Source organism: Artemia sp. Qi Xiang Cuo, chromosome 12 (assembly GCF_049724085.1).
Source record: "Artemia sp. Qi Xiang Cuo chromosome 12, ASM4972408v1, whole genome shotgun sequence".
Taxonomy (NCBI): domain Eukaryota; kingdom Metazoa; phylum Arthropoda; class Branchiopoda; order Anostraca; family Artemiidae; genus Artemia; species Artemia sp. Qi Xiang Cuo.
This window is the reverse complement of record NC_142805.1, coordinates 48443566-48465513: the sequence shown is the minus strand read 5'-3', so window position 1 is coordinate 48465513 and position 21948 is coordinate 48443566. Positions and strand designations below refer to the sequence as shown.

The following is a 21948-nucleotide window of genomic DNA, read 5'->3' as shown; positions in this document are numbered from 1 at the left end:
AGTACATGGCTAAAGGCAACAGTACATGGCAACAGTACATGTTGTTGTCTAAACGAGTATTTTCGTTCTCGAAACGATGTGATGAAAAAGACGAGGTAATAATCACATTTCTCTTATACTTGGACATCACACTCTTGAAGCACTGAGACACAAGTCAAACTTTAATATGAACAGTACATGGCTAAAGGGATAGGCTCTGTTTGGGAGGGAATAGGGGGACGACACCCCTCTTTGATCAAGAATTAAACAATTTCTGGAATGTGTCTCATAGTGTGGAAAAAATTCTTGTATTTTTTCCGGCCCTGTCCACAAATTTATTGGCTCTTGACCTCCCCCTCCCCAATAAATTTAAATAATGTCTTTGAACGAAAGGGATAAATTTAACAATAGACTTGGCTTCAGATTTCGTAGTAATGACTGCACTATGGGAAAAAAAGGAAAAAAATATCGTTTTACGCTACTAAGTTGTGTTGAAGTTTTTGTAACTTCTTGCAATTTTTTTTTTTACACGGTTATTTTTAACAACTTTAGTAACTGTTTATTCTAATAATTAATCATAAATATGTATTGCAGGATGGATATAACAGCATAGTTCAGTGTTTTGAGGTGACTGTGTTTTAATGAATATGAGAAAGGAATCGTCAAATAATGGTGACAAAACAAAAGAAAGTAACGAAAAGATGACAAAAGATCAACCTCCCAGCCGAGGAGGTACCCCCCGCAAAACGAGAAGCAGCTCTAGTCCGGCAATAGATAAGGATGAGGAAAGTACGTCAAACTCAGCTGCCGAAACGAAGAATCGTGACAGCTGTGACAACAGCTCAACAGAAACGACTGAAGAGGAGGAGGTTTTGACCGAGGAAGAAATTATGATTAATTTACATGGGAAGAAACAAGGTATCCGCGGGCGGGCTTGGAAAAATGGCGATGGAGACTACTTGCGCTTCCTTTGCTTAGATGATGGTTGTGACTACAGACCTGGAGGTATGCTTCTATTTACTTCGCTTATGCTACAAACATGCTCGAGTATAGTCGCTTGTTTATAGTGGGGGGAGGGACAATTAAGAAAAACGGAAAACATGCGCATTGTGTGAAAAATGTAGGATCTTGCAGCGCAGATTGTAAAAATTGTGTGAATTCGGGAGGGTGCGGGTATTGGCCACCCCTTCCCTTTGTATGTTCCTGACTCAATACTTTGGAAGCGTTTTATTTGTTTTTCTGTTTCAGCCCGCTAGGTTTCTGTGTGCAATTCCCTCAAAATCCGGGTCTCACCAGATTTTGAGTTAGAAATCCTTTGAATTTTTAGTACGGTTTCCTTTGAAATTACATTTTAACAAATAGATTCCGGCAATTCTCCCCCCCCATCCTCCAAATATTAAAAAAAATCAAAGAAATTTAAACTTTACCTTTTGTCTGGGCCTAGTCGCCCCTCCTTCCCTTCAGACCCCCTCCCCCCGGATAATTCCCCCTTGGGTAATTCCGGATGTTCATTAGAAGGAAAATAGAAAATTCTACTCACCTGTTAAGTCAGAGGCGATGCTATAACGTTGCCTATAGTAGAGAGTCACAAGGGATCAATGTATTACTATTTATTTAGTTTTTCCCAGATGCACTTCATATGGAAGGGTGGTAGCATAAACTTCGGAGGGGGCTCATTCAATCGTAAACCGAAGGTTCCAGTGCCCTTTTTAAGATCCAAATTGATCGGAGGGCAACCACCCCCTTTTACACTGTTGTTAGGGGGGGGCAGATGCATCAAAGGGTGCATTTCAAGGCCAAAACATCCTAACTCTCATTTGAGCCTTCAAGTAAATACAAGTTTAGTACTAAAGAAGGGAAGACGGTGAAGGTATATACTGATATTTAATTCTTCTTGATTGCTGGGAATATTTCTGGTCTACGCTATTGTTGTGAAAGTAAAGAGTAGCATTAAACCCCAAAATTAGCAGAATTTATTCTGTATAGGAGGGGCTGTCCCTTCCTCATCCACAACCTCCTCCTCATTGTCGTAGAAACTTCGGAGGATCCTCATTCAATCGGAAATTAAGAGTTTTAGTTCTTTTTATAAGTCGAAAGTGATTGGAGACCAACAAGCCCCTGTCCTAAAACTGTTTTTGATATCTGGTCCTTTCATTACCGCTTAGGACATCTGATCGATATTTTGAGGTACCTATTTTGTGCTTTCTCTGTGGCTGCTCAATTTTGCGTGTAGGGGAATTATTCAGGGGGATTTTTGGGGGGGACGCTGGCTCCCTTATATCTATAATGCCCCTCTCCTTCCCTTCTTCGAATCAGCATAATGGGCGGGGTTTTGACTGGATGTGCACCCCCTCTAAGCGTTTATTGCTATTTCTTGGCTGCAGCGACGGTTGCATCCTAGTAAAAAGCGAGCCACGATACACAGTTACAAAAATGGTAAATGTGTTTAAGGAATAAAATTCCAAAAAGAAAAATAACACAAACGGTGCTTATTCAGGAACGATAAGTCTTACCCGGATTCAATCTCATGATATTTGTAATGAGAAGAAACGTGTATCTGTTGTTGGTGTCATCTCTGAAATTACTGGGGATTGGAGGCTAGTTGGGCCTTCTTATGAGAGGTATTATAAAAGGAATTTCTCGATATGAATGTATAATTCGTTTGTCTCTTAGCATCGTGCCAAATGCAGCGGTATCATGTCGAACTGGACGTTATTATGATAGGCAGGGCAATAGCGCTGCCTATGAGTAGCTTTATTTAGCTACTTAACAAATGAAGCTAAGGGTTTAACGTAAGATTCTAGGACCTATTCAAAGGGCGATAATTAAGGTGTACTAAAACCGCTTTAATCTTCTAACATATCCTAAAGCCAGATCTGGTGTGTCAAAGCTACTTTAGGGTGTTCTTTCGATAGGAATTGAAGTCTAGTTAGAATCTCTTTGGATTTATCTTATTGAGAGAATCGATTGGCAGGAACACAGTCCTAGATAAGCTGTTTTCGAACTCGTTGGTCCTTTGACTTAGGTAGACACAGTCCCTTATTTTCTTGGGACTATCTTCCTGCTCAAGGATCAATATTTCGTTTCAATCGCAAAACAGTGTCAATTGTTTGAACAACAACCAAATAATCAAACGATTACCCAGCAGTAGCTTATATTGCTGCTTGGCGCTTTGTTGTAATATTAATGTCAGATCTAGAGGGAAAGGATGGCGACCGCTTTGACGCCTGAGCAGGTTACCTTTGACGCCTGAGCAGGCCTACTCTCACATTTTTAATGAGTCAGTCGAGCGAACAAAAAATAAAAAAAAATACGCTGCTGCTCTCCTCACCCCTCTTCTCAAAATCCTGGATATACATGCAATATTCTGTATATTTCTTAAATTTCACTATACGTTTACAAAATAGCCTACACTGTACATTTCACTGTTTTAAGCCAAGTTATAGGTTAATGCTGTGTCGTTTTCCCGTTGTTCTACTTATACCTTAATTTTCCGAGGATGAGGCTGCAAATTCTCATTGGGCACCTTTTTTTTTTAGCGTGGTCTTTGTTTTTTGCTTCGCAATTTTGATCCCTGTAGAATCTATATGATGAATGAACTATATGATGACGACCAATTTGTATTAGTAAGATTAGATACCTTCCCCTGTGTCTGTGCCTTTTCACAATGCCAAGCTGGGATATCTGGGAATTGATTGGTGAGGTGAAAATCACCCTTTCGTCGCCACTACCATTGAAACTTAAACGGTAGTTTGCATTCTTCTAATAGGTTCTGTGAATATGGGATGAATAAGGAAGTTTTGAATCGTTTCCTATGGGTATTAAGTAGCCCTGTTTGATGTATTTTGCATTTTTGGCTACAGGTGCTTCCTGTCATCAGGTCACTGATGAAATCAATTGACACTGACATTAACTTTCTTTCCAAGAACTCAAATAATTTAAATGAATCGGAAATATGTTTCAACATGTCATCATAGCCAGTTTCACATTTTCAACTTACAACTATCAGAATTACGAGCTTGGGTGCAGGGACAAAGCAAAAAACTGGTTAAATATGTTGGGTACTTATCAATTTAGCTGGAACGCACGCGATATATTGTATACGGAAGATGCTTAAGAAACTAGTCAAAAGGGTTTCTTTCAATAGAGAATTGGATAGCAAACCGTGGTTTGTCATTACGTTTACAATATTTAAACTTTTGTCTTTTGGGGTTTAGGGGGGGGGGTACCTAGGTTAGGTTACGTATTTAATATATGCTCTGCTTTACCCCCACCCCCTAAGGTGCAACTGGTACTGTTGTATTATCTGTGACACACGTTAGAAGTGAAGTTTGGTTAATGCTAATGAAATAAAACAAAATAGGATAAAAATATAATAGTTTAGTAATTAATTTCGGCTATATATTTGCACATCAGGGGGGGGGATAAAGCATAGCATATATTAAATACGTAACATAATCTAGGCATCTTTTTTGCCCCTAAACCCCAAAAAATTTAAATATTGTAAACGCAGTGATAAATCACTGTTTGTATCCTCAGCATAGGAATTGTCCGTTGAAAGAAGCCTGTTTGACTAGTTTCTCTGGCATGTTCAATGTACAATATCGCGCGTGTGTTACAGATAATACAGCAGTACCGTACAAATATATAGCCCAAATTTGTTTGGGGTCCAGCAAAATGACAAGTACCATATTTTGTTAACATTTGGGAAATCGTAAAATCTTGATATTTTGTTGTTCCCGAGCACCTTCCCCTTCAGTCTATGCTATGCAATGAATATATTTATCATTTTCACTGCTATTATACAGGTACATGGGGGCTATGAGGGTTTTCTCTTGGGGGTAGATGGAAAACCTAAAAAAGTTACTTAGCCTAAATTAAAAAAAATGGCAATTTAAAAGCAATCACCGGTGCTAATTATTAGATTGTATATTCTTTAACCCGCTATCGACCACACTCACTTATTTGTGCATTATTTATTTATTAATTTGATATAGACCTGTGTCGTTAGCTGGACAGTTTACATGATAAGAGATAATTGCTAACCAGGGTCGGATCTAGGACTTTTGTTTAGGGAGGGGCAACGGCTTGTTCATTTAATTTATTGTTGTTGTTGTTTTTTTTTATACTGAAGTTTTGATGAATGCGGTTTTCAATTTACTCTGTTCTCCTATTGTTTCTTTTTCCATGAGAATTGCTATGTTTTTATGACATCTTAATAAATCATCCATTCAAATACTAATCTGTCAAAAAGTCAAATAAACGACATAAAGATGACGCTGGATCCCCTCCAAGATCTTTATTTAGGGAAAGATTTTATCTGAGCAAAGTGGAAAAGGACACTGGTACGAATGGACTTCGAGAAAGATTAGAGAATATAGGTTTTTCAAATGGAATCAGAGGGATCATTCAATGTTTGACAAAACGTTACAAAAAACCAGTTGAGTCAATTTTTGGGCCACCCCAGTCCTTGAAAAACATCCTTTTGAATTGGTTTCACTGTAAAATGCCCTTTTTTGTATTTTCGTTGGAAAAATTGAAACAACAACAATTTTCTCCCCACTTCCAATTTCCGTGAACTGATGACACTACTAAAATCAACTTTTTCGTGCGATCTAATACTGTCGTAACCACTGGAAAGACAGAGAAGTAACTTTGGATAAATTTTCTTAAAGATAGTTATTAAGCATCTTTAGTGAAGTAAATCCATCAGATTGAAACATTATGAAAATATTATTAAAGTTAAAGAGATACGGATACATTTGAGACTTACAAAGTACGTTGACAAGCCTAATAAGCCCTTAGTTACTTCACAACCGTTCTCAGTGAATGTCAACCTTAAGTAACTTCTGTGTTAACCTTAAGTTACTACGATTTACAACCTGGAATACACCCAAAGAGCGACTTTAAAACTTAAAAGGAATAATGTTATTCCGCTCTTAACATTAAAGTTTGACTTTTCTGAAAGCGTTTTAGAACGCAACAGATGTAGCCAGTTGTAATTGTAAATGATTTATTTATGGCTTTGAGTTTGGAGTATTTGAAGTAAAAATTTATATTGTTTGTAATGGGGTCCGGTGTACTCTCCCCGGGAAAATTCTCCATGGAAAATTCTCCCCACATGTAAAATTGAGTCGCCAAAGGAAGACAAATAAAAAGAATGAAGAAATGAAGGGATTATGGAAATTCTACCTATATTTCTAAATACATATAAAATATATTGTGTAAAAATAAACAGTTTAATTAAGGAGCGACTAGGCCATTAGTGACCAAAACTCTAAAATAAAAGAAGAAAATTTCAATAGGAATAAGTGCACTACAATATATTTTATGATGATTCCAAATATACAAAGTTCATTTAATGTTACAAATCAAACGCCACGAAAAATTTGCTTGATTTTCGAAAAGTGGCAAAAACACCCCTAAAAGGTAAGTGATCGTAATGAAAATCATGCCATTTTATTAATTTTATTAAACATATTAAAGAACCCTACTGTGGAGGTTTCGAGCTCCGATCTACAAAAATGAAGAATTTCGCATTTTTTCCCCAGAAGAAACATCGCGGATGCACGTTTTTTATTTGAAGTATTTTTTACTGCAATACCGCCCAAATCAGTCGGTAAAAATGACCAGCCAATCAGTAAAATATATTGCCCCCCTCTAAACCTTTTGGCTAGTGACGTCTTTGGTTGGCACCGGGCCAAGTTCATGGGAAGTAATTGCTCGTAGTTCTTAGTCACAACCTGTTATCTCTGTGCACTTCCATCGTAGGACAACTCTTCTACAGTTGCCACTATTTTCGTAATTTCAGATTATTTTCTATAACCTTTTATTACCCTGCTATGATAATTCATTCCCCGAAAACACGTAAAATAACTAAAATAAGCAAAAATGTAAAATGAAATACAATAAGATATTCTACACCATACTTTCTGCCTATATTTTGGAATATACGTAGAATATTCCAAAATTTTGTCTTTCCTTCATTATTGTTATTTGTCTTACTTTCTTTTTGGCTGCTCAATCTTGCGTGTGGGGGAGTTTTCCGCGGGGAATACGCAAAGCACTGCTTAAAGCAAATTCAAAATGAGCCCTTTCGTTCAGAGCCATTGAAAGGTTTAAAAAATAATAATAAAAAATGCTTCATAGTTGAGCACACGTAAGACGCTCCAGGGGGGGGGGCAGTTGGAGAAGTTTTCCCTAGGGGCGGGATTGAGTGGAAAGCACAAAAAGTAAGTAGATATACAAAAGTAGGCAATTTAAAAGCAATCGCTATTGTTATGACTAAGATTTTAGTTTAACACTTCTCATATCTTCGACCCGGCATCGACCACACTCACTTATAAATCCATCCTTTATTTATTATTCTGTTTTTTTGGTCGCATTAAGATTTTTTTTTCGGGGGGGGGGGTATCAAAAGAATTATTGTTTGAGGGGACGGGGGTGTAAAAATATTTTTTTTTGGGGGGGGGGGGTGTCAAAAGAATTATTGTTCGAGGGGACGGGGGTGTAAAAATATTTTTTGTTGAGGGGGGGGGGGGGTAGGCTCTTCATACCTGAATTTTAAAGACAAATTTACGAAATAATCCGAGAAATATTTGTGGGTTTCTTACAAGAAATAGTCCTTTTACCTGGATTTTACGACGAATTTACGAGGCGGAGCCACATTTTTCGGAGTTGGGGTCAAATACACTAGAAGTTATTAATATGAGATTTGGTAGTATTTATGTATTTCCCTGGATCGAACATGCCAAACGGCATACATAGAGGATGGGAAGGCATATGAGGGATCCCCTGAGATATTTTTTGTATGTTCTTATTTCTTTTTAATATGTAATCTAAGTAAATAAAAACAACACCAAAAAAGAAAAACTTTTAATTTGATTTTCGACAGTTTTTATGCATGGTAATGAATTGGAAACATCAACACTTGCACACAGAGTGTCATTAGGAAAAACAAATCTTCCACCAGGAAGATATCGTCAATATATACAGTACTATATCCTAATCCACGAATTTTAATTTTGCACTAATCCGCGAATTTTAATTTTGCACTAATTCACGAATTTTAATTATTTTTTTTTCCAAGATAAAGATAATTTCTTTTCAACTCGGCTTTTCGAACACATATATTTTTCCTGCCCGGTCTCTGCTGTCTCACTCAATTTTTACCTATGTTTTACTAATTTTCGACTTATTTTCGACTCGGTCAACAATTTCGGGGGGGGGGGGTCAAACCGGGTAACCCCCCCTGGATACGGCCTTGGTTGTAATCCTAAAATTGTGGGAATTGCTCAAAACTTTTTTAGCTGATTTTGTTGTATTGGATTTTCCTAATATAAGTTGAATAGTTTCATCATAAAGCTAAAATCAGTTCTTCGGTATTCCGGTCGAACCTCATTGGCTTCCCATTAACGAACTGCCTCCTCAATAATTATGTTATTGTTAATTAAGTGGTGTTAAAAGATGAATGTTCCTCTGCCAAAAATTAATAAATACTTTTTTACGATCAAACAGTCCGTGTACAACGAACTGTAAGTAAGGAGCGTCTTGGCTCAATATTAACTGAAACTCTAAAAAATGGAATTTTAATATAGATAGATACATACAAAAATCAGCTTATTATGGTGATTGGCAAAAAAATAGCTTGGCAAAATAACTTGCAGCCCTTTCCACGGGGACTTTCGGGGGTATGTCATCCTCAAAGACAAAGTTATTAGAGTTTTCAACTATGCTGAAAAAAATAGAAATCTAAAAATTTTGATCGGGTGATTTTGGGGGGAAAATTAGCGTGTGAGGAGTGCTAGCTGCCCTTCAATATTTTTGGTCACTTAAAAAAAGCACTAGAACTTTTGATTTCCTATAAGATGAACCCTCTCCCGATCTTCTACGGTCACTGGTTCAATATGATCACAACTGGAAAACAATAAACAAATAAATAAATAAACACGCATCCATGATCATTCTTCTGGGAAAAAAAAAATGCAAAAGTCCATATTTTGTACATAGGAACTTGAAAACTCTACAGTACGGTTCTCTGAATTCGAGTCTACAAACCCTGTTCTATGAATATATTGTTACAGTAAAAGCCCCTGTATTTGGGACGTTGTATGTGCTGATATATTTGGTACTAATTGGTACTATATTTGGTGCTAAAATTCTCCGAGAAGTATTAGTTGAAATATTCAATCGGTCTGGAGTCATTTGGAGGATAGGGTTCCTTCTTCGCATGGGATGTGATAAAGAAGGAACAAGTTTGGTTCATACTCTTCCAGTTTTTCCTAGCCTTGGTTTTTGACACCATCTTGCCACAACTTTATAACACTTAATTTCTCATTCTGTTTTAATTTGTTATATTTGTCATAGATGGTATAATCAATGGATCTTAAGATATAGTAAATGTAGCCTATGCCGAAAAAGTTCCAAAGAATTATTAAAATTATAGTTCTTATTTTAGAAGACGAAATGGGCTGGATGAACTTGATGGGAAGTATATTTGTATCTGGCTCAATGAGTGTGAATAGTAATTGCATGTTGCTATGAGTACTAACTTAAGACTTAAAATTGCCCTAATGAGGCTCATCCACCTTTTTCTAGATAGGAATTGAAAGAGCAATCCACAATGTTTGTACAATAGCCGATAATGTTGGATATGAAATTGGTGTCTATTTGTGCAAGCTGAATTTGTCAAAGAAATTACACATAATGTTTTAAGTTTTAAGATAATGTTTAAGTAGTCAAACCCGCCCCCCTGGGGGGCGGGTTTGACTACTTAAACATTATCTATTTTAATTTAAAATCATGTTCAGTCAAAAATGTCGACAAGAGGGTGGAGAGGCGGTACATTGGGTGTTGGTCACCTCTTCAATAACAAAGAATATTGATTCGGACCACTAATGAATTGGGTAGAACCTTTTTTGCGAGAGCAAATTTGTGGTTATCTGCTTTTTTGGGGGGGGGGAAGGGGAAGTACAAACGCACACTAAGAACGATAGGTACAAGGCCATAGACGAAAATGTATTTTTAGACGGCAGTGCCTTTCCAGTGGAAAAGAAATGAGAAGAAACTTTAAAGTGAACACGAATTCTCTTAACTTTAAGAAAATATACTGTACCATTGCTATATTTTGAATGTGTTTGAAATCAGCTAGATTTATAGCCTAAAGTTATAAAAACCGTAAACTGAAGTTAATAATATGCAAAATAAATTTTGAAGGATTTATAAATGTCAAGAAAAACTAATCTAGACTAGACAAACTTCTGCAGGTTGCTATGTCTTTCATATTTGTGATATTACCTTTTGACACTCAAATAGGCGCACACCCTTGTACGGAAACATAAAAATAATCTAACAAGTTCCGAGGGAGGGGTACTCATCGGCTATCAGTAGGCTACATGCCTGCTGACTCAACTTACTCTCATCCACAATCAATTATTCTTAGTAATTGTATGCAAAGTCCTATAAAACAAGTCTTTACATGGCGGCAGTGGTCGGTAATATAATTAGACAAATATTTACAGAGCATATAGTCATTTATAGTAGACTGTAGTCTTTGGTTATTGCAAATGTGGATGGTGTTCTGCGATCAATTATGCCCACTGTCAAATTAAATCCAAATTTAAAATCACGATAAGCTAATTAAATTTAAATAGGAAGCCAAATTCGTGATTTTTTTTTGGTAAATTAATCCATCAGTCTGTTTGAAACCGGTTCTTTAGTTATTCAGCTTCTTTACCGTCAACATCATGATAGGCTAATGAAATTCTGTTTTTTCGGGGGGGGGGGGTATTTTCATTGAAAAATGCTTTTTGTGATAGTTTATTGGAAAAAATTCAAAATACGTCAAATTGGTCTCCGTTCTAGCTTTTGAAAAATATATTTCGCCCCACCCCCCAAATTTCCGTGAATTGTCGTCCACTTGGTGGCATTGATACGCAGCTATCTTTTTAGGAGGAGTCAAATCATTCTTGGGGGGAGGAATCTAAAATTAAAAAGAAGCATATTGCGGACAATCGGAAACAATTTTACATTTTGGTTTGTGTCCCCCTCCCTTTGTAAGTGCCTGAATCAAGGCCGTATCCAGGAAGGGGATAGGGGTTTTAGCTCGAAATTTTGTCTGACCTGTAAAAACGTAACAAAAATGCAAGCATATAACTAAATTTTTGATACGTTTAAAAAAAATGTTTATCCCCCGCCCAGAAAAAAGCCCCGTTCCTCGAACAACAATCCTCGATACGGTCTTGGCCTGAGTATGTGCATTTTTATAATTTTACGAGTTTCTATAGAAAAATATGGAGGCATCAATATCCATCAGAGGAATATTTCTTTCTGACCCGTTAAGAAATATATATATATATATATATATATATATATATATATATATATATATATATATATATATATATATATATATATATATATATATATATATATATATATATATATATATATATACTCTTTTGCTCTGGGCATCACTCAATCTTTCAATAAACAATTCCTCTTAAAGAGATTTTCTCCGTTAGAAACGACTGTCACTATTTTAAACGGAAACGAAAGTATATAAAGACGACAAAAATCGGTTTCTATATTAGAAATAAGATTTCTCTGGCTTTTTCCTGGTCCAATAGGGGAAATATAAATGGAAGTTCCCCTTTTATAATCACCGCTCAGTGAGAGAGGAAAAAGTTCATGTGACTGAGTTCTTCTAAATGCAACCTTTAGGGAGAAGTCGTTTCTTTCAATCGTGCTAAGGAGAGAAATGAATTTCTTTGTGTTATGTTTATTTGTGTCGTTGCAATTTAATATCGACACTCTTTAATATCGAACAACTCTTTGATATTATACCAGGGCAGTCTGAAAAAGTACTTTGTTTATTTTATTGTTTTATTTTTCTCCTTTTTTTTGCTTTTCTTTTCTCTTCTCTGTGATGGATTGATTGGAGTGTATTTGATTTATTTAATCTTTTTTTATTCTATGCAATAATTTTTTGTATTATCTCTGAATTGCTGATTTGATGACTGGTATGCCCCCCCCCCCGCTTTACAGGCCAATGAGTCTTTTTGGGGATTAGTATAATGTGTTAATTGTAGGTTTTTTTTTCTTTATGAATAAATATTACCTTATCTCAACTCATAATACTAATAACTGAACTTTATAATAATAGGTAAGCTAGGATAATATAGCTTAGTTTTTTAGAACATTATTACTTTCTTCCTTCTTTTTTGTTTTTTTCCTTTATTGTTTTGTTGTTTTTCCCATCATTTTTTCTTCTTCTTTCTTTTTACTGCTTTTAGTTTATTGCTTTTTTCCTTCTTTTTGCTTTGCTGAAAACGAACAGAAATTACAATAAATAATCGAGTCAAAGTCAAAACTTACATGAGCAGGGCTCAAAACCCCTATGCTTTCCCAAGGCCAGAACATAATTTGCACTTCACTGATAAAATACAAATAAATATGCATTATCAGTTTAATGTACATATGTTGATTTTTATTCCTTAAAACATCAGTAATATTTGATTTATTAAAGTTATAAAAGTAAAAACATTTAAAGTCTCTTTCTTTTTTTTCAATAAAGTGCAAATTATGTTCTAGGCTTGGGAAGGCATAGGGGCTTTGAGCCCTACTCATGTTAATTTCTGGTAGTTTTGACTTTGACTCGGTTATTTATTCTAATTTCTGTTCGTTTTGGGTTTCATTTATTTATCGATGCTGATTTGTGGTAGTTTTACGCTTAGTATATTATTTGATTCTATTTTTTTTTTTTTTTCATTTTTGGTTTAATGGAGTTCTTTGCTTTTATCTGAAGCTTATCTGTTGAAAAAAGTCTTTTATAATTAATTTCTAAAAGATTGTCTACAAGTAAAATGGACTGCATTACGTTCTCAAATTCTTCAGTGTTACATTACATGGGCATAAATGAACAAAAATAGAATCAAATAATCTACCAAGTATAAAACTACCACAAATCAGCATCGATAAATAAGTGAAAACTCAAAACGAGCAGAAATTAACATGCGTAGGGCTCAAAATCCCCTATGCCTTCCAAAGCCTAGAGTTTAATTTTTACTTTTATATCTTTAATAAATCAAATATTACTAACATATTAAGGAATAAAATTCAGCGTAGCCTATGTACATTAAACTGATAATGCACATTTATTTGTAATTTTCAGTAGTACAAGTTCAATTTTCAAGTACAAATTATGTTCTGGCCTTGGAAAAGCATAGGGATTTTGAGCCCAACTTATGTTAATTTCTGCTCGTTTTGAGTTTGACTCGGTTATTTATTGTAATTTCTGTTCGTCTTGGGTTTCATTTATTTATCGATGCTGATTTGTGGTAGTTTTGAACTTGGTAGATTATTTGATTTGATTTTTGTTCATTTTTGGTTAATGAAGTTCTTTACTTTTCTTTGAAAAACTCGTTTTTTGGAAAAGTTTTTTTTTTAATTAATTTCTGTTCGTTTTACATTGACTTAGTCTTTTTCAGGAAATAGAAAATAAATATTTTCACTTTTTAACTTTAATAAATCAAATATTATTAACATTTTAAGAAATAAATATCAGCATGTGTATATTAAACTGACAATGGTCGATTTGTCTCCTTTTAAGTTTTTCAGAAACTCGATTCTCTAATTCACTAGATTATCCGGCATCAAAACAAGATTACGTCTTCGGATACAGAAGTAGTAGTTTTAGTGATATTAGTGGTAGTAGTAATAGTACTTATGGTAGCAGTAGAAGCAGCAGTAGTTGTTGTAGTAGCGTGCAAATATTGCCTTTTTGGTCAATTGATCATCTCCCTTATCATTTCCTGAAAATTCATAATTAATATACTCAATCATTCCTGAGTTACATCCTTTTGACAACCCATATACACATAACATTTTTCGATTTAGCTCAACACTCCCCTCAACATTCCCTGAAAGACTTAATGTTAATGCCCTTCGGATTTTGGGAAAGAAGAAGTCAAAAATGCATACCTTTTCTCAATAATATATACTATATGTAAACAATGAACAAATTGCCTAACTTACAGCCCTTGCCCTGTCCTCGGGGGGGGGGGTTGACATCTCCAAGCGCGTAATTACTAAACCCTTCGACAATGTCTCAAGACTTTGTTTGGGTATTTGTTTTGGGAAATGATGGGCGGGGGGGGGGCTCTCAAATCACTTTGACTCTCAAAAAGGGCACTCTAACTTTCAATCAAATGGAGACCCATCTGAATTTAATACGACCGCCCATTCCATACAAACCTTATATTCCCTAATGGCATAACTTAAAGCTCTTACCCCAGGGCTCTGGAGGGGGAGGTGTCATGTTCTTTGGACTATTTTAAACAAAATTGCCATCGCACAATTTCAATCAGATCCCTTTGGTGAAAAGAGGGATAGTTAGGGAGGGGGTTAGTTTACCTCCATCACTTTTGATTCTTAAAAGGGAACTAGAACTTCCGATTTCAACCAAATGCCCCAACTTTAAAGTTTATACAACCATCCCTTCCGTAAGATCCTTAAACGCTCCAGGGGCAAAACGTACAACCCTCGCCCTCAGGCTATGGTGGTTTGTATCAACCCCAAACGCTTTGTTATGTGATCTTTGGACTATTTTGAATAAAAGAGCTGTCTCAAAACTTCTATTCAAGGCATCTCGGGAAAACACGACGTGTGTGTGTGTGTGTGGTGGGGGGGGGGGGGTGTTGCTGCGTTCTGATCACTTTGACTCTTAAAAAGAGCACTAGAATTTCTGAAGGGCCAGACTTCTGAAGGGCCAGAGAAAGAGGCTTTTTTTAAGAGCTTTTCATTATCGTCACGAAACCAAACATAGGCTACTATTGGCATGATGTAGGGTTTTTTATTTTATATGCAGCGCAATAGCGCTGCCTGAGTAAAGAACGATGGTGGCACAATGTATTACTTATCTATTTGTTTTAGACAGGGCACTTCGTATCGAAGTTGTCGTAGAATCTTCAAAAATGGTTCATTCAATTGAAAATTGAGAGCGCTAGTGCCCTTTTTGATAGTCAAAAGTGATTGGATGATTGAGCGTTTCACTCGAGTGGTAAATAGCCATGTTTTCTATGGCCCTGAATTTCAGTTAAATTGTAGCTTCTCTTGTTTCCGGCATTTAACTATTATCAACAAAGTATGTGTGAAAAACGTTAAAATTTGCCGATAAATCCATTGAAATATTATATTATATTTGTTGCTACAAAAGTAAACAAAATGGAATATTGGAATTACAAAAAAAAACCCCAAAAAACGATAAAACTAAGCTTGTCTCTATGTTTAAAATTAAGCAACTTTGAACCCTATGCCGAAACTCATATTGTTAAAATTCCCACCATGACTAACAATTACTTATATAGTTCATGTAATTCCATTTTTATATTTGCTATTTCTAATCCCTCCACCCCGCTGAAGAAAGTTATACTAATTCTTCTGGTCCTATTGTGATTGTTCTGATTATGATAGAAGTCGAACTTGCTTGTTAATCTAGTGGCCTCTACAAAAAAAGTGCTTGCTAAATATTGTAGCTTAAAACAGTGGCGTCGTTTCGGGGGCGGGGGGAAGGGGAACTCCCCCCATAATTTGGAGGTACAATCATTATATAGCCTATGCCCCTTGACTCTCCAAATAGAGACTTCTTCCCCCCCTCCCAATAAAAATGTGGAGCTACGCCCCTGCTTAAAATTGCGCATGTACTAAACAACATAATGGAGTCTTGTAAACAATAATAAACGCATTATATTATGAAGTAGTTCCTAAACTCCTTTTGGCTGAATATATGCAACCTTACCATCCCTAAAGTCTTGATGTACCTCTCCCTGGGGACCTCTAGGTTTCAAATGGATTTGGGATTCAGCGCATGAAGGGGGCCTAAAAGTCATTAACTTTGTCAAAAATACCTCTACTCAGTCCTGTAGACCAAATATGGCCCTTCGATCTTTCTTATTCATGTCCGAGGGTTTACGCTGCATTATTACAAATATGCCAAATGGTTTTTGTTAAAGTGTTTTTGCACCACGCACCTTTTTGTACGAAATCAGAACATGCAATTGTAATTTTTTTTTAGCTATTATTTGCATAGCATTGTTTTAACTAAACTTGATTTTAAAAAAATGTCCACTTGAATTTCTTATTTTTCAGAATAAAACCAGAAGACAATTGCGTAAATATTATGAATACTAGAAAAAATCTTATTACATTTCTCCGTTTATCATAGAAACAGCTCTTGAAAAAACTTCTAGAAACGCATTTTTCAATTCAGAACCATAATGTTATGTCACAATTCACAAAGAAAAAGAAAACTAGGCCTATACGAAAAACATAGCTAACGGAAAATGTCTAATTCCACCCCCCCCCCCCCCAGGGTTCTGATGTCTAATTCCCAGGGTTCTGATGAGAAAATCCTATGCACCACGTAAATAACCACAGTTTTATTTGTGCCACAATTTGTTTTTCTCATTGTTTAAAAATTTCGGTACTGTTCCGCTTAATGATACACACTAAAGAAGTCAAATTTGGTTAATGCTAATAAAAAAATAAATAAAATAGGATGTATAGGCTATATAATAGTTTAAAAACAAATTTGGGCTATATATTTGCACATTAGGGGGTGGGGGGAGGTAAAGCATAGCATATATTAAATACGTAACCTAACCTATGTATCTTTCCCCCTCCTCTAAACCCCAAAAAACAACAGTTTAAATATTGTAAATTCAATGACAAACCACGCTCATCGATCAATTTAGATGGCAATTACCCGCTTTAGGGTCTCCATCACTGCATTCATTCGACTGTCTATAGCCGTTGTGTACAATTAAGCAAAACAGTGCCAAAATTACTTTTTAATCGTGCAAGCAGCATTGATTTAGTTGCTACAGTTTGCTGATAGGCCAAATATCTTCTTCTGTAGTTTGTATGATAATCTGTGTTATCTGCTATGTCAAACAGTGTCGTTTGGCAAGGATGCTCAATACTACTTCTGGATCACAGTTTAAATTCTCATTCAAATTTTTTTCCTGTAAATACCAAACTAATGTTACTGTCGACACTGAGACCTGGAGCCCCGCCACTTAAAGGTTTTGGAAATGTGGACCAGTTCACAGTTCAAATTCATCTTAATGCTTTTCATTTTACGGCTTTCAAACTTGTGAAACGAATAGTATTTTCGAGGGACTGTCCACTCTCCGCCACCTGGTGTACATTTTGAAGTGCGCCACGCTTCGCTACACTTGTTTTGCCACGCTTGGCACTCTTCCACCCACCCCCTTGTTTCTCTTCATGCTACGCTTGGCATACTTTGCATTACAAGCGGCACATTTTGCCATGCTAGGCACCCCCACCTAGCGTATATAATTTTCAGAAGCTGGCAACCCCTCGAGTATAGTAAGAAATTTTGAAATAATGAAGATTACTTATTTGAAATCTTGTTAGTGTACCTGTTTCTCGGCCTACTTTATTTTATTTGTTGAGGATGTGGTCTTTAGGACCAATCATGTTAGAGTTGACCCCCCCCCTCCAAATGAAATTAAGAGGTGTTGTTGGACAAATAACATGGGCTAAAATAAGCCTCATTGCCCAGGTATGAATTTGAACGAGGAAACATTAGATTTTAGCCTTGTTTGCGGATTCAATAATAACGGATTTTTGGTCTAATCCAAAAATATGGTTTTTGAGGTAGGCACGTTATGGGGTTGAGTTCTCGTGCGTCCGTACGTCCATGCACACATAATAATAATAATAATAATTCTTATGATTTTTGCCAGTGTCATACAATTTGTATAATTCCCGTGTACATTGCTATATTTTTTTTGCTATTTTGACGTATTTTCTTCCCCTAAAATAAGCTGTCGAGCCCGAGGGATCAAAATCCAAAAAGCCTTGGTAAATTTACATATTATTTTTCGTTTAATTATTAATTTTGCATTGCTGCATTTACTTAATTTAAATTCTGCTTCTTCTTATATTCGAACTTGTTTATTATTTCAGAAATCTAATCTTGCTGAAATTTCAATGGGAAATTTGTAATTTTTTTTTAATTTATTTACTATATTGTCATTATTTTTATACCTTACGATTGATTCAGTGTAACCATAGATTGCATGAACGAGCTGTATACTGTCTATCATAGATTTGAAAACAAAAGCCTATTTTCAATCTTCCTTTGTCGAAATTAGAAAACATTTTGCAGTCGCAAAAGCAAGAGTCTATATCCTAGATCAAAACCAATCTACTGCAGGCAAGTGCAAAAAGGAATTTGGACCCAAGGCAGTGGCGGTTCTGGCCTCTCTTGCGCTCAGGGCAAAATCTTGATTAGCGCCCCCCCCCCCCTGTCTATAAAAATTTTTAGGCCAAATTTGAACAAATTTTTCATTTATTAAAAAAATTCCACTTATTTAAATATGACTTTTCTTCCTTTAGCCTATGCAAAATTATTAATTATCTCGTCCCAATTGATTGCTTCTATTGCTTTACGTTCTATGCTCATAACACTGTTAATCATTTAGTCACTCCTGGCCCATAGTTGATTTGGGGTACGTTAATTTAAGTTTACTAAACAACCGCTCATTACTGGCCACTGACACTGCAATTAGGTCTTTTTAAGGATTAAATAAAAAAAAACAAGTTTTTTAAACTGAAAGTAAGGAGCGACATTAAAACTTAAAACGAACAGAAATTATTCCGTATATGAAAGGGGCTGTCCCCTCCTCAACGCCTCGCTCTTTATTCCGTATATGAAAGGGGCTGTCCCCTCCTCAACGCCTCGCTCTTTATTCCGTATATGAAAGGGGCTGTCCCCTCCTCAACGCCTCGCTCTTTACGCTAAAGTTTGACTCTGTCTCACAACTTTATTTAAAACAATAAAAAACTTTAGCGTAAAGAGCGAGGCGTTGAGGAGGGGACAGCCCCTTTCATATACGGAATAAAGAGCGAGGCGTTGAGGAGGGGACAGCCCCTTTCATATACGGAATAATTTCTGTTCGTTTTAAGTTTTAATGTCGCTCCTTACTTTCAGTTTAATAAACTTGTTTTTTTATTTAATTTCTGATCGTTTTTTAGTTAATGCAGCTTTTATTTGCATAAAAATTTTACTTTTCTTTTGCTAAATGAATGTCTTTACAAATTAACTAACTTCTATATTCGTAACTAACTTCTATATTCGTATATTTTTCTTCTGGCAAAAAATACAAAGTTGCAGATTTTTGCAGATATGAGCTTGAAATCTGTGTAATAGGGTTTTCTGATACGCTGAATTCTCACTGTGTGATTTTCAATAAAATTCTTTCACTTGTAGGGGATGTTTCCCCCCTCTTTAAAAAATCGAGTAAATTTTCTCAGGCTCGTAGCCTTTGATGAGTAATACTAAACTTAATAAAATTTATATATTTATAATCAGCATTATAAACACATTCTTTTGATACATTTATTGACATCAAAATTCCGTTTTTAAAAGTTTCGATTACTATTGAGCCGTATCGCTTGTTTTTTTATTGTTTTTTTTATTACGTATATGTTATTACGTATATGAGGGGGTTCTGCCCTTAGTCAATACCACGCTCTTTACGTTAAAAGTTAAAAAAATTTGATTCACAAACCCCTGAATCACAAAGGCCGTTTAATTAGAATAGATAGCTCTTTTGAAAGCACTAAAAAAAAAACTGTTGTGTAAAGAGCGATGTATTGACTTGGGGGAGAACCCCCTCACATACTTTATAATTTCTGTTAGTTTTAAGTTATAATAGTACTTATAAAATTTCTTTTGAAAAAACGTGTTTTTTTTTTATTTAATTTCTGATATTTTTTTAAATAGTGCTGTGAAATCTTGTGCCCTTTTAAAAGGAATTTCCCATAAACCCACGACAAATAATCAACGACCCTCTACTACCGAGGCCCTCCCTCCTCTAGCCCCCCTCCAGAAAAAATCCTTCCTGAAAATGGTTGTATACTTCCCAATAACCAATAAATAATGCTGGCAAGTCCGGCGCCCCCTTCATGGCAATTTCCCTTCCCCCCTGAAAACTTCCTTCATGAACAGATCCTCCAACATAACCCCCGTGCCCCCCTTCCCTCCCACTTGCAGAAAAAAAACCTCCTGAAAACTTCTGTATACTTCCGAATAACCAATACTATATGTTAACATTGGGTAAAGTTCATATCTTTTAGCCCTCCCTCTGGGTACTTCGGGGGATTAAGTCATCCCAAAAGACATATTTATCATATTTTCGACCATGCTGAACAAAATGGCTATCTCAAAATTTTGATCAGGTGACTTTGGTAAAAAAATAAGCGTGGGAGGGGGCCTAGTTGCCCTCCATTTTTTTGGTCAATTAAGAAGGGCACTAAAACTTTTAATTTCAGTTCCAATGAGCCCTCTCATAATATTCAAGGACTACTGGGTATATACGATAACCCCTGGAAAAAAAAAACAAAAACAAACAAACAAACAAACAAATAAACACGCATCTGTGATCTTTCTTCTGGCAAAAAATGCAAAAATCCACATTTTTGTAGATAGGAGCTTGAAACCTCTACAGTAGGGTTCTCTGATACGCTGAATATGATGGTGTGATTTTCATTAAGGTTCTATAACTTTTAGGGGGTCTTTCCCCCTTTTTTTGAAAATCATTCAAATTTTCTCAGGCGCGTAACTTTTGATGGGTAGCTCTAAACTTGATGAAAGTTATATATTTAAAATCAGCATTGAAATCTGATTCTTTTGATATATCTATTGGTATCAAAAACCCGTTTTCTAGAGTTTCGGTTGCCATTGAGCCGGGTCGCTCCTTACTTACAGTTCGTTACCACGAACTGTTTGAAATGTGTCGGTGTTGCATTTTTTTTTTTTTCATATCTTGGAGTTCGTGGAACTGAATGAGATATAAATCATCATAGTGTTTTTTCACCAAGTTTGAGGCGATTCGCTTTAACATAATCAACACTCATGCCATCTTGAAATAACTCTTCTGTATTAAGCAAAAACCAAAAATTTGTGCTCAAGTCAACGATATATAGACTTGTTCGCCGGGTTAAAGTTATAGAATATCCGGATTGTCACAAAATATTATTTTATTATACGGTTTTACTTACATTTCAGCCATAGTTCTACTTAATTCTATTGCAGCATACAAAGTAAAGAAAACTCCAAAAGCAAAGCGCCTTAGCTACGATATAATATCATAAGTCAATCTTCCTTTGACCCAAGACACCCGATACCACGCCTTGTTGCTGCAAAAGAAAACGTCCTATCTTCAAGCATTGTATTTATGTATATTATATATAGCAGATTCCTGCTAAGCACTCTTAGTCTGCAATTTTTAAATGTCTATGGACTTTGTCCATAACAAGACATTTAAATGTCTTGAAAGTCTTTTGAAAGGGTCATTGGTTTCTATAATTATTTGATCAAGGCCAACTCCTATTACTTTTCCAACTGGGCTGTTGGATTGACTCCTCCTGCAAGACAAAATATCGTAAAAAGTATTAAAATTGATTTCGGACTACTTACTTTTATTTTGAAGGGAATGTTGATGAAGATATGGGGAAATTGAAAGTTTCGGATTCAATTTGCTTATGCTTCCTGCCAACTGCGCCCTCTATTTTAATAAAAATCACACAATGATTATAACCGTTAGGTTATTTATTTGAAATTTTACGCCCTGAAATGTCTATGCCCGGATCAAGTGCCCCCTCTGCCTTCCCCTAAAACCACCTCTGACCCAAGGCCTTTCTCACAGCTTCGAAACCTAGGCCTCTAAATACACTTGGGCTTAGGTGCTTAATTTACATTAAAAAAATGCTATAACGCATTCGTTAGTGTTCCTCATTGACCTTGGTTTTACGGTTGCCGTCCTAATGAAGCCACCTACCGCATCAAAATAAGTTTTTTCTTCTTCTTTAAATCGCTTCTAAGCCGACTGCTGCTTTTCAAATAGTTCGTAGTAACGAACTGTAAGTAAGGAGCGACCC

The 21948-nt window shown here is 35.8% G+C and overlaps 2 protein-coding genes across 4 annotated transcripts in view; one reads left to right on the top strand and one right to left on the bottom strand.

Moving 5' to 3' along the window:
• Positions 1-21948, bottom strand: part of LOC148946209 (D-lactate dehydrogenase, mitochondrial-like) — a 531845-nt gene that overhangs the window by 215346 nt on the left and 294551 nt on the right. The gene's annotated exons all lie outside the window — the stretch shown is intronic.
• The window catches only part of Gug (arginine-glutamic acid dipeptide repeats grunge), a 249811-nt gene that overhangs the window by 94868 nt on the left and 132995 nt on the right, over positions 1-21948 (top strand). For all 3 annotated transcript variants that reach the window (XM_089098272.1, XM_089098273.1, XM_089098276.1), the window contains one exon: positions 574-984. In XM_089098272.1, the coding sequence (XP_088954398.1) occupies positions 621-984 (364 nt within the window). In that variant the 5' untranslated portion in view covers positions 574-620. The remainder of the gene's footprint in view (positions 1-573; positions 985-21948) is intronic.